The sequence below is a fragment of the Monodelphis domestica genome, chromosome 7 (genome assembly GCF_027887165.1).
Source record: "Monodelphis domestica isolate mMonDom1 chromosome 7, mMonDom1.pri, whole genome shotgun sequence".
Classification (NCBI taxonomy): domain Eukaryota; kingdom Metazoa; phylum Chordata; class Mammalia; order Didelphimorphia; family Didelphidae; genus Monodelphis; species Monodelphis domestica.
In genome coordinates, this window is record NC_077233.1 from 247,724,258 (window position 1) to 247,747,495 (window position 23,238).

The window sequence follows — 23,238 nt, forward strand, 5'->3', positions numbered from 1 at the left end:
TAACTAGAAATAGAAAGTTTTTTTGCCAGATTGGCTGCTCTGTGATGAATTTTTTGACTACATCAGTTCTTAAAGATCATCTGCTTAAGTTATAGAGAACATGTAACCTACATTGCTGAAGGTCACCCACAGTGGTGGTTATAGATTTAGATATGGATATAGATATAGATATAGGTGGATAAATATATTATAGATCCTTGAAGTTTGAATTTTATGTTATATTATAAATTAATTTTAAATAAGGAAAAGTAGCTCACTACTTAAATGAGCCCAGTGCTTTCAGTAATGTAAAGTTAAAAAAAAATGTGTAATGCAAGTAATTGCCACACTATGCCCGTTATTTAAGGTTTGGGTTTTTTTGTCTGTAGTTAAATTAACAAAACCAGGGACTTTGGTTTATAACTTCTCTTTGTGATCCTAGTTTATGCAAACGTTTTTAAACATCCATTTTACTTTAATTCACTTTGCGAGACACAAAGATGAGATACAATTATGCCCTCCTTTTCTATTTTCTCTGTATTTTTATAATTATCCATTTGTCATTGATGATTTGGGATAGTTATTTCTGCTCACATTTTCTCTCCTCTTAACAAATTAAGGGGACATGGCAAGGGAGGTTATAATAGAAAGTGGTCAAGATGGTAGAGAAGGGCTAGAGAGCCTTAAAAATGTAGAAAAGAGAAAAGCCTGAAATAGGACCAGAAGAATGGATAGATGAGAAGTCTAAGAATCAAGAATGAGGCTTATGCTAAATAATTTTTATCTTTCTGTAGTGGTTGCACTTTAAAATTTTTCAGTTATTACTCTGTCCTCCCATAACTGTTGCTTAGTCAAGCTGTACATATTTATCTTCTTTAATTCTTTCTTCCACATTAGTTTCTTTATTCCTTCATTTGTATTGCTCTTCTGTGAAGTACCCTAAATGAAGTACAGTATTTTTAGGTGTAATCCATCATACTGAAGTTGTGAAGAGGTAAAATTAGTGTAAGGAATATGACTTCCCTATGTTTGTTTTTTTGTATATGGTTAAACTTTATTTTAGTGCTTTCACTGTTCAATTACATTAGAAACTTGGATCTAATTTTTAGACCACTGTCATCCCTAGACATCTTTGGATTTTTTTTTTGTCTATATGTTTTAATACTGTCATATATTTGAGAGTCAGGAGGCTCTTGCCTAAAATCTTTTTTTTTTCTTTTCACAACCTGTTTCTTTGTTAATTGTAAGTGAATGATATTTTGTTATTTTTTCTTTCAAAATCCATGTACATATTTTCCCTCATGGGTTCTTTTTTAAAGATCAGTTTTTAAGGTTTCACAAAAACATGTTTGTATATAAATTATATTTTTTACTTTTCTTTCCCAGACCATTAATAAAGATGCAATTGGACTAAGTGACAAACCTTTTCTAATCACCTCTCCTTAATTCAGAGTCTCTTAACATTTTTTTCTTTTTTTTCTTGATGTTATTATCAACTATTTTATCATGTGATGTTTTCTTATTCAGGCTAGTTTGAAGCAATTTTTTAAAGTACAAATAAATTGACTCAGTAATGTGAGTTATAAAATGCTTCTGACTTGTTCACTAACTTATTACTTTGATCTAAAAGTACTAACATCTTTCTTCATAAGTGATTTCCTAATTTCACCAACACACTGAAGCCCAAATGAGAATTTTAAGAAGCTTCACTTAAAATCTCTCACAATTCAGGTAGTTGTCTTTCCCCAACTTCTCATGTAAATCTTCAACAACTACTGGTTAGTGAGTCATAACTGGTCTACTGGGAAGTTTGGTCTGGATGTAGTTGTTTCTTGAGGTTATTGTTAACTTTTATTCTAGCTGTTAATTTATACTAATACCTTAGTTTTAAGCTCTGAAGTCTTTAATAGCTTAAAACTTCACTAAGACTTTTGGGGACAACCTGTATAAAAACCATTTCTAGATTTAATAGTATGAAGTTTCATAATTGATATAAATGATATTTGCTGGAAGCTTTGTTAGCGATTTGGAGAATGTGGGGAAAATATTAAAACTTTAGGGAACTCAGATGATGTTTATTGTTTTTCCTGCTTTAGCTTTACCATAGAGAGTAATAGCTACTTTATTGAAAGAATAGCAGTAGAGAAGTTCAGTTATCTGTGGAAGAAAAATATCTAAACTAGAGAGTATTTCAGTATTCAAAACAAAAAAACAAACCCTGTAGTCTTAAAGGTCTATACACAAGTGCACAAAATATGACTAATTGGGTTTGCAATGTGACTCCTACTAGGTTCTAATGAAATACATCCAAAGAACTAGGGGCTTTGATAAACCCTTTCTTGTCCTTGATCTTCACAAGAACATCAGGAATATGAGAGGTGCCACAGGATTGGAGAAAGGCAAATGTCTGGTTTTCCAAAAAGAAAGTATAGAGACTGTAAAGAATAGACCAGTAAACAATATGTTAATCCTTGGCACCCCCCCAAAAAAACAATAACAACAGTTTTTTAAAAAGATAGTGAACTTTTAGAAAAGGAAGTAGTAATCACATAGTCAACAACAACTTTATAAATAACGGGCCATGCTGATTAACCTTATTTCCTTTATTGATAGGCTTAGAAAATTGATAAATAAGGGAGATGTTTATTTTTCCTAGATGGAGGCAAAATATTTGATAATTTATCTCAAATTATTCTTATGAAAATGATGGAGGAGAAATATGGGCTCATCCAACAGTAAAATTAGATGAATTTGGCTTAATTAAATAGTTAGAATAAAAGATGTGAGGTTCCATGTTCATTTAGTAAATTTCCAGGAGAATACTAAAGTGCTTAGACCTATGCTATTTACCATTTTTACCAATGACTAATAAAGGCATAAGTGACATGTTTTATCAATGATGTAAAGCTGGGAAAGTTAGCTTGCTAACATAACATATTGGTTGAGAAAAGTCAGGATCCAAGAAGATCTTGAGGACTGGACCATAAAGGTTCTCCTTTTGTGTCTTTTAAGCAATCATCGGCTATCATTATTTTTCTCTTTTATACCTTATATCCTCTTTTCTTTGCTCAATTCTCACTAGTTCTTACCCATTTGTAAACCAAAATATCACCTTATTTATGGCTTGTGTAAATGATGTCTCCATTTGAGGGTTAGAATGATATAATTTCATATGATAACCAAATCCTATGAGCATCAGTTGAAGGACCTAAAGATACTTAGTCTGGAGAAAAGAAGATTTAAAGAGTAACATAATAGCTCTCTTCCTAGGGAATTGGAATTAAATTTGTTCTGCATTATCCCAGAGGACAGATGTAGGTAGCAGTTTTTACAGAGAGACAGATTTCAGCTTGATATGAGGAAAAATTCCTACAGGTATCCAAATGAGTATTGCTTGGGGTATAGGTAGTGAGAGTTTTCCCCTCTTCCTAGTGTTCTTTGAGCTAGAAGAACCTGCCAGTATCTGGTACATGATAAACACTTATAAATGCTTAATGACATGGTTTGAAAGCTGGATAACTACTTGCTAGATTTATTATAGAGAGGATTCATTGAGTTATGGTATGAGCTAGATGATTTCTTAGAACCTTTCAACTCCAAAATTCCCTGGTCCAATCAAAATATCTTATCATAGGGTTGAGGAAACAGAGGTTTCTGTCCCTGCCATTTTAAAAGTTATGTTGATTCATTATACTTGTCTCATCCTAAAACAAGCCCTTCTGTGAATTTGAGGTTTAGATTTCAAGGTTAAATATTAGAAAATATTGGAATTAACTGCTAATTTTTGACATGTAAAAGATAACTGGTAATAGATTTAAGGCATTGATGTGTGATTAAAGTTCAAATAACATGCAGACTACAGTCATTTTTAAGGTTAAGGTGTTGAGAATGATAATTTATAATTTATATAATTTATAAAGTTTAAATTGTTAGCATCAGTTATGGAAATTTTACAAAAAGGATTTTTTTTATTATATCATGCAAACTTTTCTAACTAAATTCGCCCAGACAAAGGCTTATTTTAAGTAACTAAAATGGCTTTAGGCATCCTCCTTCTTATTTATTGAGTTGAAAGAGAAGAGGTCAAAATAGTATGGGAGGAGATCTAGGATAATTGTAATGTACTAGGCAGTGTCTAGCCTAAGGTATTTTTCATTTTTTATATTTTACAAAGTAATTTTAAAGTGTTTTAAGCTGCACTTTCTGAATTAGATTTTACTTCTGAAATGATAATCAATAATCAATTCTAAAGGTTTCCAGCATCAGCTTTCATTTTATAATGCACAAGCTTTACTATAATATAAAACCTTATGACATTTTAATTAGGAAAATAGATCATGGAACCCCACATGCTGGAATAAATTTTCCAGGCACTGCTGCCTGGGTATATTGCATGTTCTAAATTGAAATAAAAAATACATTAAAACTTGCCTAAATTAGATCAGCTTTCAAAGTTGAAGAGTTTGAGAACGGTAACGGTAATGGAGGTAGTTGGCTTTACAGTCTTTACAGAGAAAATGAAAATAACACTTCAGTACCTTAGCAGAAAGATAATTTTGATCGGGATCCTTGAGCTACATCATTATTTTCCATTTTTGTGTACTACAGGCAAAGGTGAAGATAGTGATGTACTCAGTATCAATGCTGATGCATATGACAGTGACATAGAAGGACCGTGCAATGAAGAAGCAGCTGTGCCAGATGTACCAGAAAATGTCAAAAGTGAAGCTGGTCAAATAGATGACCTCCAGAAGGACATTGAAAAAAGTGTGAATGAAATACTGGGACTGGCAGAATCTAGCCCAAAGGAGTCTAAAGCAGCAGCACTGACTGTCCCTCCCTCAGAAGATGTTCAGCCTTCTGCACAGCAGCTGGAGCTCTTGGAACTTGAAATGAGGGCCAGGGCGATTAAGGCCCTGATGAAAGCTGGTGATGTTAAAAAAATAGCTTAAGGTTATTTCATTTTAATAAGCTTTTATGTTTCCTTGAAGGTAATAATGTCAGTTTGTTTCTTTTGTAAAATTTATTTCAATTTTAAGTGACATTCCTCATCCAACCCTATTTTGCAAATTCTGATCTTTGGCCAAAAATGCCTATGGTTATTTGTTTGTTGGTCCTGCTGTGAGGTGGTGGGTGTTTTTTTTTTTTTGTGTGCCTCACAAAACTAGGTTATTTTGACACTTTGCTAGATCAGTACTTACTTGGACCTGTTCATTTCTTAGCATCTGGTAACAAGGGGTCCCAGATTATATACATTTAAGTATAAAATACAACTTAATGTTTCACAAAAATTTAAAGACCAAGTAGGTTGCCTTTAAGACTGCCTGCACTTTTTCAGTAAGAAGTTAAATTATTTCCCTTTAAACTTCTTCACAATTAAAAAAATTCAGTTTTGTATATGCACTTTTAAGAATACAATGTCTTGAAGATGCCTTTTATTGATGAAGCCTATTTGAAATGTTCTAATGTGGTGTTGCAAGGCTTACTTCTCATTGGGTCCAATATGTTAAGAATATGTACCTTTTAGTTAAAACTGAACAACTTTATATTTTTTGACAATTAAACTCATAGTTACAGATCTAAAGTGGTTGAGGAGAAGCCTTTGTAGAGAGCAACAGAAACCATTTTCCAAACAAACAAACAAACCATTGTAAAAGGTATTTGGTTCTAGTGGACACTCTGTTGACCTTCTTTCCTAAATGGAAAAAAAAAATTCTTTTACATTCCAAGTTATGATTAAAAGAGAATATTTTATTGTACTAAATTTTATCTGGGAATTTTTGGTTGAAGATCTTGATGTGATAATCCATTCAATTTAAAAAAAAAAAAGATTGCTGTTCTGGAGGTGAATACTTTTTGATATTTCGCCAATAATAAAGTTGTTTCATATCAGTGTGGAGCACTTTGATCACCTGATAATGTAATAATTACCCTCTAGTTTTGTAGTATTTATAAGAAAATTAACATCTTACATTGTATCTTAAGGATACTTATTTCTCTTTAGCAATAATTTTAAATCTTAGTACAAAACTAATTTGGGAGACAACTTAAAATGAATTGGTTTTTACTGGAGTGGATATAGTACCTTAATTTTTATACTTGACTATAATAATATAGTTGATATGTATGTATATATATTTATTAATTTATACAGAAGTATAAATTAATAAAATATTCCCTTTGGGTGTTAATGACCACTTTTCTAACAGCAAAAAACACATAAAGCTGCAGTTATATTATGTAGCTTATTGTATGCTGGTATTGAGTTGATTTCCTATGGAAATAGATGGCATTTATTAAACATTTGTACTGCATATATTCTTTATTTTTTTTGGTTACCCAGTGACAGTTTTTTAAAGTTGCCATATTTTTTATCCCTGAGTCATTCTAACAAAACTCAATAGTTAAAAAATTTTGAAACGGTTAACTTTAAGTAGTAAATGTGGACACTGATTTGAATAACAGGGTTCATACTGTGAATGGTTTAAGAAGAAGTTACATTGTGTTAAAGTAATCTTTTTTCCTTGAAATTGTAAAAGTTGACTAAATAATACTAATCTTGTGCAAAATGAACTTTTAAAAAAGGTTGCCAAGTTATTAAATGAGGAGGTGATAATATTATTATAATAAAAGCTATAGAGTTGACTCATGGATGATAAAAATGACCACCATTAAGGACCATATTTATTCATTTAAATCTGTCATTCACTGTGGTTGGAGAACGTTTAACTAGAGTAGGTAAGTCAGATAGACTGGAATGTACAAATGAGGTCAGAATTATGCATAAGACAGCTAGGTTCTCTGCTTTTAGGTTTGTGTATGTGTGTTTTCATTTTCAAGTTGAAAGATTTGAAAACTGTAATAGTTTAAGTCAGTAGAGAAAAGAAAAAGGCTTGCTTTAGAAATATTTTAAGTAATGGAGAAAGTCCAGTACAGCTCTGTGGTGCTATATAAAAACAGTTGATTTAATTTTGAGCACCTGTTATGTACCTAGCATTGTTCAGAATTTTAAACTCAGGTTTATTGCAATAAACTTTTAGCATGTAATAAGCAGATGAATACAGGGGTTCTTGTTTCTTAAAAGTTAAGAAAAACCCACTTATATGAACTATCTCAAAGCATTTGTTTTTTTTTCAAATAGCTAACATTTTATATAGTAAACCTTTTCTGTTCATTACCTCATTTGATATTTGCACTAACCCAGTGAGGTAAGTAGCTTTTTTGCCCTGGATCTGTTGTTTTAGAAGTGTTGGAATCCTAGTATAAAATATTCTCCTTTGATGCAGCTCAGTAACTATTCTCAACTGAGATTCTTGTAAGGTTGCCAGTTACCCCTGGTTACCCAACCACTGTTATAATATGTCAGAGGCAATACCTGAACCAAGGTATTCCTGACTACAAGGCCAATTCTCTATCCACTTTCAATAGTAATATAGTATAAGTAGTATTATTACCTTTATATGAATGATGAAATGTTGCCCAGAGAAGTTGACCTATCCAAAGACAGGGCCATTAGAAAATGTGAACGCTGGACTTCAAACTTGAGTCTTCCAGTTTCACTATAGTATGCTTCCTCAAGCAGAGAGGATCTGTTATCTTTAGGGGATTTTTAATTTTCCAGGCAAAATTAATTAGCAATTAAAGCAATGTAGTTAAAGCTTGTTTCCAAACCCCATTAATTTGTTAGTTTAGTAACTTAGCCAGACTTTTGTTTGACTTAATAGCTAAACTTTTAGAAATTGCTTTTCTGTTTTTATTAAGAACTTAACAAACTTTAACATTTCAATAAAGAACAGAAAGAACATTTTATTTGAAACTAAACTTATAGAAGTAATTTTGTGTGATAGTTAAAGAACTGACCACTGAGTCAAAGATCTTAGTTCACCTCCTCCCTCTCACATTACTAGTTTGGTGACCCCTTAACAGATCACTTAACTTCTCAGTGTCCTAAGAAATTCTCAAGGATAATAAGTTACAGAGAATGTACTGACATATTTCTAGAAAGAGTACTACTTGGGAGTTGATCATATCAATGAAGTTACAGGTTTTAGGCCATAACTTTCAGTTTAATATTATGGCAACAAAAATGGCCTACCAATTGCCAATTGTTAGTGGGCTATATGTATTAATAATAATCTCAGGTATATTCTTTCACACATTCAAGTGTATTCTGAAAACATCACCAAAAAAAATCCCCAAATCTTTCTCGAAAACCATAACCCTAGAACCCTGAACATTGAAGTAAACCTTTTTTTCTTTATACTTTATTGTAAGAAACTACTTTCCATAAATGAGTAAAACTTAAGGATGATGATTTAGACTGAGGATTTTTACAGATTACAGGGCAGGATAGAAACTGAGGCAAGAGGATCTAAGAATAATTTCTGAACTTCTTTGGTAATAAAACTAACTCTTTAATTCCTGTTTAGACCTAATAGTGCAAGGTATTTAGAAGTGCCTAATAATTTTTAAAACTTATTTCTGTTTCACTATGGAAATTGGGAAAATAGTATTCTATTCAGTAAATATTCTTATAGCATATGCATATAATTCTTGAGATGGGCCTGTCAGTAAAACAGTTGACCATTTGATTTCTTTTTAAAAATTATTATTCCAGGGGGCAGCTGGGTAGCTCAGTGGATTGAGAACCAGGCCTAGACACGGGAGGTCCTAGGTTCAAATCTGGCCTCAGCCACTTCCTACCTTTGTGACCTTGGGCAAGTCACTTGACCCCCATTGCCTAGCCCTTACCACTCTTCTGCCTTGGAGCCAATACACAGTATTGACTCCAAGATGGAAGGTAAGGGTTTAAAAAAAAATTATTATTCCAAATTTTACAAAAAGTCATTTTCATATATGAAGAAAAAGAACATAGTAGATAAGTGAAACCACAGATCTGCTATATGCTTAGTGTTTCTTTATTTTACATAATAAATCCCATCTACAAGTGTCCTAGCCCTTCCCTACTCTGCTCTCATCGCAAAAGATATCATCAAGGAGGCCAATATACATATACATATAAATTAAGTCTTTCACTTTTCACTTTCCAGAGGTAACATTCACAGTTTATTCTTCTAGCATTAATTCTGTGGCCATGGATAATGTTCTGTTGAAACTATTCACTCTTCATTATCTTGTGTAGTTCCTTCCAGGTTTTAAAAAATCTGTCCATCATTTGTTATGGTGCAATAGTATTCCATCACAACCATGTACCACAATTTATGCAGCCATTCTCCAATTGATGGGCATCCCCTCAGTTTCTAATTCTTTGCCATCACAAAGAGAGCTGCTATAAATATTTTGGAACACATGGATTCTTTCCTTCTTTCCCTCATCTCCTTGGTATGCACAGTTTCACAGCCCCTCCAACAGAACACTGTGTCCCCGTTTTTCCACATCCCCCTCCAACATTTGTCACTTTGCTCTTTTGTCATTTTCATCAGTCTGATGAGTGTGAAGTGATATGTCAAAATTATTTTGATTTTCATATCTCTCATCAGCAGTGATTGAGTATTTTTTTAATATATCTATATGTGGCTTCCTTTATCTGACTATTTTCCTTTCATTCTTTTGCCGTGGATGCCGTGGTTCTTATTTTTTATAAATTTGACAGTTGTCTATATATTTTAGATATAAGCCCCCTAAGAGACTGTGTATAAAATTTTCCCCTAATTTTCTGCTTTCCTTCTAATCTTGTTGGCATTCATTTTATTTGTACTTTTCAATTTAATGTACTCAAAATCCTTTTTACATTTTACAGTGCTCTCCATCTCTTATTGACTCATAAATTTCTCCCCTATCCATAAATCTGATAAAGAGCATGTTACCTGTTTTTCTAATTTACTTATGGTGCCTCTTTTTTTGCCATTTTGATCTTATTTTAGTAAATGGTATAAGATAATGGTATATAATTAGTTTCTGCCAAACTAGTTTCTAGGTGCCTTCCAACTCAAAATATCTAAAATTCTAATAAACTTAAAATTTTAGGAAACTGAAATTCCTGAAATTTTCTTAGTAGGCATGTGTGAGGTAAGTCGATTTTTGCTTATTTTTTCAAACTGAGAATGAAGTAAAATTACTGCATTAAGTCACATTTACCCTTAGATTTGGCTTTAATAAAACAGTATTGTATAAACATATAATCACTTGTTTTGAGAAATATTTTAAATTTTAAAAAAGATGGCTTTTATGATTTTAGCTGATGTTCAGAAAAACATAATATTTATAAGATCATAGACTTTTAGTACTAGAAGAAAACCTTAAAGGTCATCTCATTCAATCCCATTCACCCTGATACTTTCCAGGGTAATATTTGAGTCTGAGAGAAATTAAATCACACAGAAAGTAATCTTTATTTGCTTTTCTTCTTCCAGCTTTACCGGAGGTGTGATGCTGAATGTATCCATCAAATTAAAGATAGGTTGCAGTAGCCTTGTAATTTGATTTCATTCTTTCACCATGTAATTACAGTGCTCATTGTAAGGATGGTTCTGATTGTATATTGCTTAGATAGTGGCTACTCTGGTCTATAAGCTTTTATCAGTTCTCATATCTTTGTTGAATCTTGTTTTCTACTCACAAGTGATTCTATACTAATTCCAGGAGTGAATTTTTAGGTTCATTCCTATTTCTGAGATGTTTTATTTGTTTTTCTTTCTGAAGCTAATGCCATATAGATGATCAACCAAAGTCAATTCTTATTTTTCTATAATATATTGGAAATTTCATAGTGTCCTAGATGATCAGATCATAGTTAAGAGTTGGAAGGAATATGACATTTTATCTAGTCCAAGCCTGCTGAGGCCTAGGAAGTAAAGTGAATTCTCTAAGGTACACAGTCAGTATTTGAACTCAATTTCTGATTTCAAATCCAGTGTCCTTTTGACTTTACCAAGTTGTTTTCTATAATATCTTTTTCTAGGGAGCAAAATTCACAATAAGGTGGGTCCATCTTTGATTCTATTCAAGTTTGTTATTTTCAAAGCTGCTGAAATGTGGAATGAAACTTATCACATAGCCACTTTAGCCTCTCAAACCTAGTCATGAACCTTTAGCTCTTGAGCTATTTCAATTGGAATGAGTTAGTCCATGTTAATCCAAATTTAGGCCGCATCTCTAAGTTCAGATTTATTTGAAAGGGGGAAAAAAGAATGGAAATGCACTAAAACTACATAAAAGTACTCTATTAAATATTTTTATTATGAAAGTTGATTGTGTAAATAGAAGTTGAGTGGATGTCTACTCTGAAACCACCCCTGTGAAGTATTGTTTTAGGACTTGTGGAGGCTCATAAACTGTATTATTTGGAATTAATTATGGGTTAAAACAGATTATAATGTAAAGGACGCATGTAAATAGAAAGGGAAAAGGGATCGTGTGAAACATAGTCCAAGGGTTCAAGATTCTAATTTAATACACAAATCCAAATTCTGATGTATATTTATTAACTAACCCATGCTTATTATAAGAGGTTTGAAGGAGGGCAAATAAAAACTAGCTGGAATGTGAAGATTGGCCTCACACTAAGACTTTGTACAACTTAGAATTTGGGGAAATATAGCAACTTAAATTTGAACCAATATGATTGAAAAAAAATTTTTTAAACCCATACCTTCCATCTTAGAATCAGTTAATACTATGTATAGGTTCCAAGGCAGAAGAGGGTTAACGGCTACGCAGTGGCAGTTAAGTGAGTTGCCCAGGGTCACACAGCTAGGAAATGTCTGAGGTCAAATTTGAACCCAGGACCTTCTGTCTCTCTAGCCCGAGCTCTCATTTCACTGAGCCACCTAGCTACCCTCAAGATGTATTTTTTTTTAAATTAAAATGGAAATGAAAACACGAGATTTGATTTTAAGATGGAGGATAAGGGTTTTTTGAGGAAAAATAGCATTGTGATATTTAAGTGTTATTTCAATTTTTTTTTAACCAATAGGCAGTAGAGTGTGTTATTTGGATGGCTTTAAGATATAATGAAGGTTTATTCTATAAATGAGACAAGAAAAGTAATTGAAGTTGTTGGGAAAAAAAAGAAAAGAGTTCCAAGAAAAAAGCATGTTAAGATTTCTTAATCAGAAACTGTTTTGGATTGATAAAAATATATTATATAACTATGCACAGTTGATTTTCTATAATTTTGGAATTCTAAGCTTTTTTGTGATGTCTTATGTAATAAGCTACACAGAGAAGGCTCTTGGATTGATTTATTAGATTTCAAATGTTTTGATTTGCAATTTAATTTTTGGATCTATTGAAATGTAGTCTTAGAATTTTTATCACACAATTTAGTAGTTTATGTCAAAAGCATATTTGTATGTAAAAAAAAGCATAACTGAATTATTATATAATCTTTAGATCATTTGTTTTATTTTTTACTAGCTTAAATTTTTAAAAACTTATTTTGTATGCTAAGAACCAAATTCTATTATGTTTGAAATATATGTGCATTTTGATTGGCTTGAAGGTAAATATATCATGACTTTTCTAATAGAAAAGGAATTCAGTTTCATCAAGTAAACCTTTGCTTTCATTTGAAAAGAACATATTTTTAGTGTTGGTTATCAATATGCATTTATTAAGTGCCTACTATGTTCCAGGAACAGGGGATCAAAATACAAAGAGTGAAACATTCCCTACTGTCAAGAAATTCAGATGTAGCAGATATTTCTGTCAAGGACTCTGGGAATTTGGTAGAGAGCAATAATTTAGACTTTTGTCACCTTTTAAAAAGTTTTCCCCCCTGTGAATAATCCAAAGAATTCTTGATTTTAAAAATACCTACTCTATTTGCATTTTACCAAGGGATTTTTTTTTGCCTAAGGTGATGAGGTTACAAAAGTTTAGGTAAGAGTTTTTGCCATTTCCTTAAATAATAATAGGACCTGCTTTCTACTAATATATTAGTATATAATGACAGAATTTTAAAAGAAGACATATTAGCAAGATTTAGAAATTGCTAATAGTTTTACTTAGGCCATATAATGCCTTGACTTTGTTTTAATCTCTCTGCAAATGGCAACTGAATGCACAATTTCTTATTGTAATAAAGTTCATTTGAGGGCTAAACAGCTATATAATGACCTGTGAATGGGGGATTATATATTAGTAAATATTAAGAAAAGGAATATAGTTTTAAAAGCATACAGATACCAAACTAAAATCTGATTATGAACTACTATAGCTTAGTTACTCTAATATAAACCTTCATGTTTATTGCTAAGTCAATCTATAATATGTGGAAGGAGAAAAAATGTTTATTATGTTTGCTTTATTTATGACCAAATTTAAATGTTAAAATACTGCAATTTTTTTGGTCAAGTTTCATGTTTTATGGTTTTTTTCTGCCATTAATATTAAAATATGTAAACGGGATACATAAAAGGTGAAGAAAACTCTGAAGCCTGTAAAAAGGTTTTTGCTGCATACCAGTTAATCAAACTGATGCTGTAGTCAGAGAAGGAAAGAACCAAAGAGCATAACTGTAAATATTGCATGGTTATTAAACTATGGAGGACAAGTAATCATCTCTGTTTTTTAAAAAATGCAAGTTCACATGACATACTGTCTTTTTAAATGTATGTATGATAAGAGACCATTTTTTTCAATGTGATCTTTATACTTGTGGTACCAGAACTTCAGTGCAAATTTTAAGTTAGATGGCAAAATGGTTCTATGACATATTATAGCTTATCAGAAAGCTGTGTTTAAATGAAATCACACCCATCTTATTTATAGAAGTTTTTCTTTTAATCTTCAACTTGTATCAACAAAAACTGATTTTATTGCCACCGCTTAAACATCAGTGGTCATTTGAAAACTGATTTCCTTTTTCCCTCCTCTACAAAAGAATCAGCCAAGCTTGGAGGGAATTCCACCTTGTCCATCTGTGCCCCAGATTGATTCCCATGACAATAGATCTGACTTATGTTTGGTCAGTTTCTTGAAAACTTCAAGTGAAGAAGAACCTACGTCCTGAAACAACCTGTTTCCAACTTTTGATTAGCTCTAAATTATAGGAAGCTTTGTCTGATATCACGTCTAAATCTGCCTCTAATATTTCTATCCATCGTTTGTGAAAAATATAGTAAGTCTAATTCTACTTCCACAGGATGATCCATCAAATACATAAAAACTTTATTAACTGCCCAACCGGAGTCTCTGGGAAACATCCCCAGTTCTTGCAGTCATGTAGCATGAACTTAAGACCTTTCATTGATGTTACTCCCTTCTGGACCCTTTTAGTTTATCAATGCTCTTCTTAAAACTGTGGCCCTTACCAGTCTTCTGCCTTGGAGCCAATACACAGTATTGACTCCAAGACGGAAAGTAAGGGTTTAAAAAACAAAACAAAACAAAAAAACAAACTGTGGTTCCCCAAATTGAACACCGTGCTGAGAATGAGGGTAGAAACTCTCATGCTTCCTAGAAGATGTACCTCTTATATAACCTAAGATCAAATCAGTGTTTTGTGTTGCCATACCATCCTGCGGACTCATTTAATATTGCAGTCCATGAAAACTCCAGATTGTTTTTCAGGCAAACTTCTTTCTAACCACAACTCTTTGATCCTGTAAATGTGAAGTTGATTTTTTTCAACCAAATACATTTATCTGTATCCAATTTCATCTGATTATATAAGTTAAGCCCATTTTTTTTTCTAGCCTTTTGGATTTTGACTGCATTATATTTATGCTTTTATCTAAATCACTGAGAACATATTAAGCATCTGGACTGCTTTATTGCTCACAGATGACATGAGTGAGATGAGTCACCAACTCTTCCTTCTAGTGAGCTATGGGCAACTTTATCAGTCTTGCCATTTATCTGGCTACTGCCTACTAAGATCCTTCAGCCTTTATTATTTGTCCTGCTTCTACATTGTCCACACCCCTAGTACTGTCATTCTCCTCCTGATATGCCTTAAGGACCCCTAGGACTTGCCATCTCTCACTGATGAACTTTTTCTTTAAACCCTTACCTTTCCTTAGAATCAATATTATGTAGTGGTTCTGAGGCAAAAGACTGGTAAGGGCTAGAAAATGGGGGTTAAGTGACTTGCCCAGGGTCACACAGTTGGGAAGTGACTGAGGCCAGATTTGATCTGGTCCTCTTCCTGCCAGACTTGGCTCTCCAGACTTCCCTCAAGAGTTAGCTCTCAATTCATGGAGCCAACTAGCTGCCTCAGAGCTGAACTTTTTTGTGCCTCTGATTTAGGGAGTAAGCTTCTTGAGAACAAAGACTATCTCATAATTGCTGTTTGTATTCTCAGTGTTCAACAGTGCTTGACATATAGTAAATATTTAATAATTTTTTATTCATTTATTTGCATACCCTTACAAGGGACCTCCTGCAAAGTTTATATGGAACCATTAATGATTGCTCTGACTGACCATTTGACCCAGTAGCAAATCAATCCATTTGTATTTTCACATAGTTTACTCTATATTTTCTAGAGGAACTTTCTAATATACTTTACTAAAATCTAGGTAAGCTATATCTAAGACCTTCTGATTTATGAAATTTCGTAACCATGTCAAAACAGGAACTAAGATTCTTGAAGGTCTAGTTTTGATGAAGTAGTTTTGTTTTTGAGTCTGTATATGTGTGCTCATCATTTTTCTAGTTGTTCATTAACCATATCTTTAATAGTCTGTCCTAGAATCTCAGGAATTGAAATCAAGTTCATTGGCCTATATTTTGCAAATTTTATTCTCTTATTTTGAAAGTTGGGGGCATTTGTCCTCTTTAGTCCTGCAGTACCTCTCCTCTTCCCAAAATCTTGGTAGCTGTTGACAGTAGCACAGTAATGACATCCATCAGTTCTTTTAGTACTGGATATAATATGTAGTTCATCTTAGATAGGTGCCTTGAATTCATCAGTGTCAACTAACTACCCTTTTATGGCTCCTTATTTTTCATGACAGCCAACTCCCTATCGTTTCTGTCTTGTCATTTCAAGTGTAAATGTCTTCTCATAGGACAAAATTTTTTAAAAATTGTGAGTTTATACCTTTTTTCTGTTGTCAGTTATCCATCCAAGCTAATGTCCTATCTCTTTTTCTCCAAATATAACTTAAAAAGCCCTTTTTTATCATCTTTAATTTTCCTTGCTAACCATGACTTGTTCTGAACTTCAGTATTCCTTACACTATTTTTATAGGACTGGACCTCAATCTTACAATAAATCCCTGTTGCTTCACTTTGCTTCCATTTTCTGTATGCTTATCTTTAAAGTCCATGTTGGTTGGCACATACACTTAAGTTTTTTTAGACAAATCTCACTTTTCCTTTTCAATGGAATTTTCCTTTTATATCTTCAAATTTTCATTCCTGAGCATTTCCCCTCCCTTCTGGATTAACTCTCCTATAGCATTTTAGCCTTTGGAATCCTACCCATTCTCTGAATCAATTGAAATCTACTTTCTCAGACTCGATGGAATGTCAGGTTTTCCTCTCCTCTATCATAAACTTTAGGATGGTGTGGTCACTTCCCCCCTAAAGTTCTTATTGTTTTTACTACCAGCAATCAATTACTTCCTGTTAGAATCAAATCCAGAATATAATTTTCCCTTGTAGGATCTTTCATCTTTTGAAGGCTGAATTGAACTAAAAGCAAGTCTGGAAATTAGTAACAACAACCTGGGAGGTAGATGCTTTTATTGTCCCCATTTTACAGATGAGGAAAATAAGGCAAATATAGAGGTTAAATGACTTGCAGTGTCACACAGCTACTCTACTGAGTGTGCAAGACCTGGTTTGAATGCAGGTCTTCCTGATTTGTACTCTATCCACTGCTACATCTAGCTGCCTATTCTGCTTGTTCTCAGTTTTGCTTTCTGCCTCTGATTTCTTGGACTTTCTCACAAGTATATCTTAATACTCAGTGCTACCTTGACTTCCCTTTTTCCTTTTGTTTCTTTAGCTCAGCAGACTCAAGAAGAGGGGCACTCTTTAATACTGACATCATTACACATAGGGATTCAGTTACATAAAATTATAAATAATATAATATGCAAAAGTAAATGCTTTAATTAAAATTAACAACTTAAAAGTAATTGTAAAATTTCACATGACAGCTGGAAGGGATAGGGAAACATTGGATAACAGTATCGACATCCAAAAGGATCCTGACAGGATAAAGCATTCAGCTAATAAAATTACATTCAGTAAGGATAAAGGACAAGTCTTGAACCTCAGTACAAAGACAAGGAAGGTACAGACAGCAGTTTTACATACTGGGTGTTTTAGTTTTACATACCACTAACAGTATGAGTCAACAGAGTCATGTGGCAGCTCAAAGAAAAAGGACCAAAGGACTTGAGGCAATCACAAAATTCTCTTAGCTCTTCAGCCCTGCACCCAAGACCTACCCCTCTTTCTTGAACTTCTGTTCCTCACTCAGGAAAATCCATTTCTCTACCATGTGCCTTTGCACCAGCCATCCCTCATGTCTGGAATTCATGCCTTCATTTCACCCTCAGAATCCTTTCAATCCTCACTTCAAATACCACCTGATACACAAAGCTGTTCCACATCCCTCCAATTGCTAGGCCCTCCCTAATTTCCTTAGATTTAATGCTTTTGTATTTATTTTGCATTTATCCTCTTTGTACATATTGTTTTCTCTGATAGTATTAATCTACCAGCAAACCTCTTTTAGCACCTGCTGCTTGCCAGGACCTGTCCTAGGTGCTAGAGATATGAGAACAAAAAATGAAACAATCTGTCTTCTGAAGAAGCTTACCTTCTAGTGAGGGAAACTAATTCATATAAAGGTATACACAAAAAACAAATACAAAATGAAGAATACTTGAGAGTAGGTGTTGTTTACTTTTTTTCTTTTTGTCCCCAATGCCTAGTACAGTGACTGACACATACGCAGCTGTTGGACTATGTGGCATGCAACGTGATTGAAGATGGAAATTTATTAGCCAGATTTGAACAAAATTTGATTAAATGGCTTAGAGACTGAGTGCCCAAACTGTACCTTCATGCTGCATGTGAACCTCCCACCTACCCCAGGCAAGGGTGGGAAGAAGTACTTCATTAGGTTGCTGGGCAGAGGGGCAGGTGATGAAAGAAATGTCCTCAGGTGCTTGTGGAGAGCTGTGATGGGAGCAGCCTCCTCCCACACATGTGCCATAGGGTTTGCCAAAAATGGTCATAGGGAATGGAAAGATGAGTGGTATGATTTAGTAAAGTGCAGTCAATAATGTACTTCTTAAAATTTTTTTTCCATGTTCTCTCTCCCCCCATAACCCTTCCCCAAGAGGAAGATAATATGACATATGCTATATATGTTATGCAATACATATTTCCATGGTTACATTGTGAAAGAAGACACATGTCACCCTAGAGAAAAAAATTCATGAAGGAAATGAAATGAAGAATTGCATGCTTCAATCTGAATTCAGACACTTTTAGATCCTTCTATGGTGGTAGAGAGCCTTTTTCTGGATCTTTGCATTCCTGATAATTGTTAAATCATTCACAGTTGATCTTTGTACTTTATTGCTATTATCATGCATAATGTTCTCCTGGTTCTACTAACTTCACTTTGCATCACATTAGATAATAAATCTTTCCAAGTTTCCAATAATGTACTTTTAAGATTTGGATCTATCTATCTTTGTAAGATATCTCTTTCATATATATTAATCAGTAAAGCAACGTATTGAAACAAATGGAATGAAGAACCCAACTTTCAAACTACTATATCATAAAGGGCTAAACCAGAAATAATTAGGCATAGTCAATCATTGCTCTTCCTAAAACCATTGTTACTAGTGATATTTTTAGTAGAAGTTAAAAGAGGCTTTGGACCATGAAATAAAATAAAAACATTTTAACATTATTCTTTATTACATCCTTTTTCACTTCTATTTTTATAGTGTATATAACATATTAGTATAATGTTATGTGTATGTATTTTATAAAGAAATTAACATACATTCATTGAGGGTGGGCTCTTTTTAATGATAGAAATATGAGATCCAGAAAGTTTAAAAACCACTATTGTAGGTTCCTTTTGACGGTATCATTTAAGGCCATGTAAACAAGTCTTGAGATGTTCTCATTTGTCTTGTATAAAAGCTTGGAGAGCTCCAGAGAATTACCCAATGATTTTTATTAGATTAATGAATAGCTGTCCTAGTACTTTTCATCAAAGATTTCAGCAGCCATTGCTACTCAAGTTACTATGCAAGTACGGTACTATACAATGCCTGAAGGTAAAACTCCCTTCAAACTTCACAACTTGGACATCTTTGAAAAGTCCATTAAATAAAAAGATTCTATTGAACCTTTCATCAATATTTAAATATGTTGTAATGATGGCATTTATATGTAGAATACGTTAAAATTTGTAAAGCATTTTATAAATATCTCATTTGATCCTCTTTAGAACTTTTGGAGGCAGGGATTGTTTTCTCCATTTTACAAATGAGGAAACTGATTCAGACAGTTCAAGTGAGTTGCCTAGAATCACACAGTAAGAAAGGCTAGATTTGAACTGTCATTCTGACCCCCAGTACCACCTAACTGCCTAGACTTCTCTTTTCCTCACAAAGAGTACTCAATCATCCATTTTCTTACTTTATTTCTTCATAAATCCCTTTCCAAAACATCTTAAAGTGCTATAGGGGAAAATACTATTGGAGGTCTGTTAAAGTTAAAATTTAGGGTTGAGACTGAATATATTTTTTAGTTGGTTGCCAGGGATTTAAATTCTAAATCCCAATGAAATACTCAAGTCAGAATGGAATTTAATGGTGGTTTATTTACAATAGAAGGAAGAAATTAAGAATGAGAGGGAGAGAGAAAAAGGGAAGAAGATCTGTTCTGGCCTGGTCTGAGCCATGGGGAGTGCAGAGGCCTCAGCCAAGAAGATTAAATATAGCTCAGTTTCCCACGAGACCTCCTCCACGATGAAAGGTCTCCTTGGAGGCTAGTGCCTCCATAAAGAGCCAAGGAAAAGGGGAGTCAGTCTTATCAGTCACCATGTGGTTATCTCAAGGAAATAGTCTGAGGTCCAACACTCCAGCTCCTCCAAGTCAAGTACCACCACCAAAAGTCCTCTCACAAGAAGTGATGCAAAATATAAAGGCAGTTCTTTACATCACTTCCTGTGTCTCACATGTACCAATGGTGGCTTAAACTTGGCTTTGGACCACCCAGCAAGTTAGTCACTTGTTTCTGATTTGTCACTTGCAAGCACACATGGGTCATAGACCTTCTTCCCCCACACTTAATCCTTAAGTAGGGGTGTATTCATTCCTGGTTGCTAAAATTCTAAAGACTAAGCAGGGTGCAGTGAATCTAAAATCCACAAGTCCCAAATAATGTGCCAGGTAACTATTAACTGTATAACACCTTAAGATTAAAAGGTGCTTTTCTCACAAAATAGTGATAATGGCTAACATTTACAGACCACGTTAGGGCTTGTACAGAATCTTTACATGCTATTTCATTTGATCCTCATAACAATGCATCTTTATTTTCACTAATCTCTAACTGAAATTTGACACTTTTAATTGTGATTTAAAAAAAAAAATTCTGAAGAGTCTATGGCAAACACAAAAAAGGTTAAGGATTCTTAGACTAGACCATAGCAGCATAAAATCTGGTAGCTATTGGGAGCTTTGGCTGCCAAAGCTAGAAGCTGGACATATTAATCTAATTATAGGGTCAATTAAACATTTGTCCACATACTGGAATTGGAAGAGGAGGGGGAAGGAAGGTTCCAGGAAGGCTTTCCCTCAGATCTCAGTTGAACTTCAACCATTAGTGATCGATTTTGAAATAACTGATAAACTCTTACTTTAAACCTAGAGAATTAACACATTAAGTGAGCTATTATTCATTCACATTCTTTTCTAAGATGACTTGCCTCCTATTAATTAGATGAGATTAGTTACACTGGCAGAAAGAATGTTTTAATAAGATAGGAGGTAGTTGTAATTTTGGAGGATAGGGTATACCCCAAGGGAAATAGGCATGGATGGACCATCTTTGAAAAAAATCTCAGAAATTGAGAATGAATGAAAAAATATATTTTAAACATTTAGAATGTACTAGGCATTGTGTTAAGCTATAGGGATATCCCCAAACAAGTAAGCAGTACACTCTTTGACCTCAAAGCATTTATATTCTAAAAGGGAAAATAACACATAAAAGGGGAAGTAAATGTGAAAAGTAGAATGAGTGAGTTGGGTGGGCCAGATGAGCACAACTGCATGACTTGGAAGATGCTCAGGTGTTCCAATTTTCAGAAAGTAAAGGAAGTCAGATATTTAAAACTACAATCCTGGAACCTTGTATTCAATTCCTGACACAATTCTAGAACACTTTATTAAAGGGATGGTTTGTGATCACTTAGAAAAGTGGTGATCACCATATCAGCATGAGTATGTGAAGGACAATTTTTAGCTTGGTAACACAAGGGAATACAGGAAAGAAAGTACTGTGGATATCTAGATTTCGACTTTTGTTGGGTCATTTTTCAGTCATGACCCTTCATGACCCGATTTGGGATTTTCTTGGCACAGATACTAGAGAGATTTGCCACTTCCTTCTCCAGCTCATTTTACACATGAGGAAACTGTGGCAAACAGAGTTAAGGAACCTCCTCAGAGTCACACAGCTAGGGTCTAAGGCCAGATTTGAACTCAGGAGGAGAAGTCTTCCTTACTCCAGACTCCACTCTTTCCATTGTGCCACCTCACTGCCTATATTTCATTTAAACATATGACACCAGTGATTGATTATTGATTGGAATGTCAACAAGGTGGAAAGATGAAATTACAACCATAAGGATTAAAAAATGATGGGAAGACTGCTGAAAGTGTCATGATCGCTTTCATGATCATACTTGATCATATTTGGTCAAATTTTTTATCAGTAATTTATTTGTATTGAACCCTGAGATCTTTCTAATAGTTGGAGTGTAAGTAACTCAAACATCCTTCACTCTATAGCCATCCAGGCTCCATGCCTCTACTACATGCTACCTCGACCATCAAGCCAGACCAATGATTCAGCATCTGTCCCATTGCTGCTCTAGCACTCCCCTCTTCCTTGTCATTTTCCTTAGAGTATCATTGCTATAGTGCAAATTACTATAGTTCATCTTCTTGTGGCTCTACTCAGAATCCTGTCATGTCATTCCTGTCCTTCCTATCCCACTCTAACACTCTTTCCATTCTTCCCAAAGAGCCCTTATTCTGTCGGTAACAAGTGACCTTCATACTACAACTGTTCTTTACATCTTATTTCTGTCATGGAAACTTCGGTTCCTACAGTACATGCTGCATGTGTGGTCACCCTCCCCATCACTGGTTATACCTTTGCTCATGCCCCACAACACACTGGAAAATCAAAGGGTTGGGCTAGTTGTTCTAGATGGTCTTTCCTAGTTCTACATTTTTGTTTCTATGCATCTAAGAGATGCGCAGTGAAAAAAGTAGAAACAAAAAATGATGTACCTTGGCTCTGAATACATAAAGAACATCAAACTGTAGCAAAAATAATAGTAAGTAGATATTTAGACTTTGTTATTGTTGATAAAGAGATTCATATCGTGTATTAGGAATAAAATAGTTTTGAGATTTTAATTAAGGAGTTTAGTGACTAAGGATAGAATCAGAGAAACTGCCAGAGTGGAACCTTGAGGATTCCTGGCAGGGAATTCTGAGGTAGAAAGTCTGGTAGTGACCAACTGTACTTGGGTCACACTCCTGTGTGTATCTGAGTAGGAAGGTTGCTAGAACACTTTGGCTCTTGAGGGTAACCTGGATTTTCGGAGTGACAGTTGGGAAAACAGAAAGTTTGGAGGCTTTGGAATTAGCTGAAGAAGAACATCAACAGTGAAGAAGGAAGAAAACTGGGGTTTCACTCTGAGTGCTGCAGAAGTGGGCCTAGGTTTGGGTCTAGCAAGGCCGAGAAGCCTAATCCAGCTTGTAAGAGGTAAATTTAGGGGTTATTGACTGAATATATTATACTAGTGGTTGCCAGGGATTAATTCAATCCCAATAAAAATACTTAAGTCAGTTTGGGAATTTTATGGTGGTTTAATTACAATAGAGGGAAGGAATTAAGAAGAAGATAGAGAGAAAAGGGTATAAGGTTTCTCTGGCCTAGCCTAAGCCAAGGGAAGTTCAGAAAATTCAGCCATGAGGCCACCTCAGAAGATTAAAACTATCTCGGCTTCCAGCCACGAGGTCTAATCCAAGATGAAGGGCCTCCTAAGAGGATAATGCTTTT

General features: G+C 34.0%; 1 protein-coding gene across 6 annotated transcripts in view; it reads left to right on the forward strand.

Annotated features, from left to right (window-relative positions):
* CAAP1 (caspase activity and apoptosis inhibitor 1) overlaps positions 1 to 18,832 on the forward strand; it is an 83,477-nt gene extending 64,645 nt beyond the window's left edge. For 3 of the 6 annotated variants that reach the window (XM_056806645.1, XM_056806647.1, XM_056806649.1), the window contains 2 exons: positions 4,588 to 4,932; positions 10,353 to 18,832. In XM_056806645.1, coding sequence (XP_056662623.1) covers positions 4,588 to 4,931 — 344 coding nt within the window. In that variant the 3' untranslated portion in view covers position 4,932; positions 10,353 to 18,832. Of the gene's footprint in view, positions 1 to 4,587; positions 7,039 to 10,352 lie in introns of those variants that run through there. The other 3 variants (XM_016423837.2, XM_056806646.1, XM_056806648.1) reach the window with 1 other exon arrangement.
* The last annotated feature ends 4,406 nt before the right edge of the window (positions 18,833 to 23,238 follow it).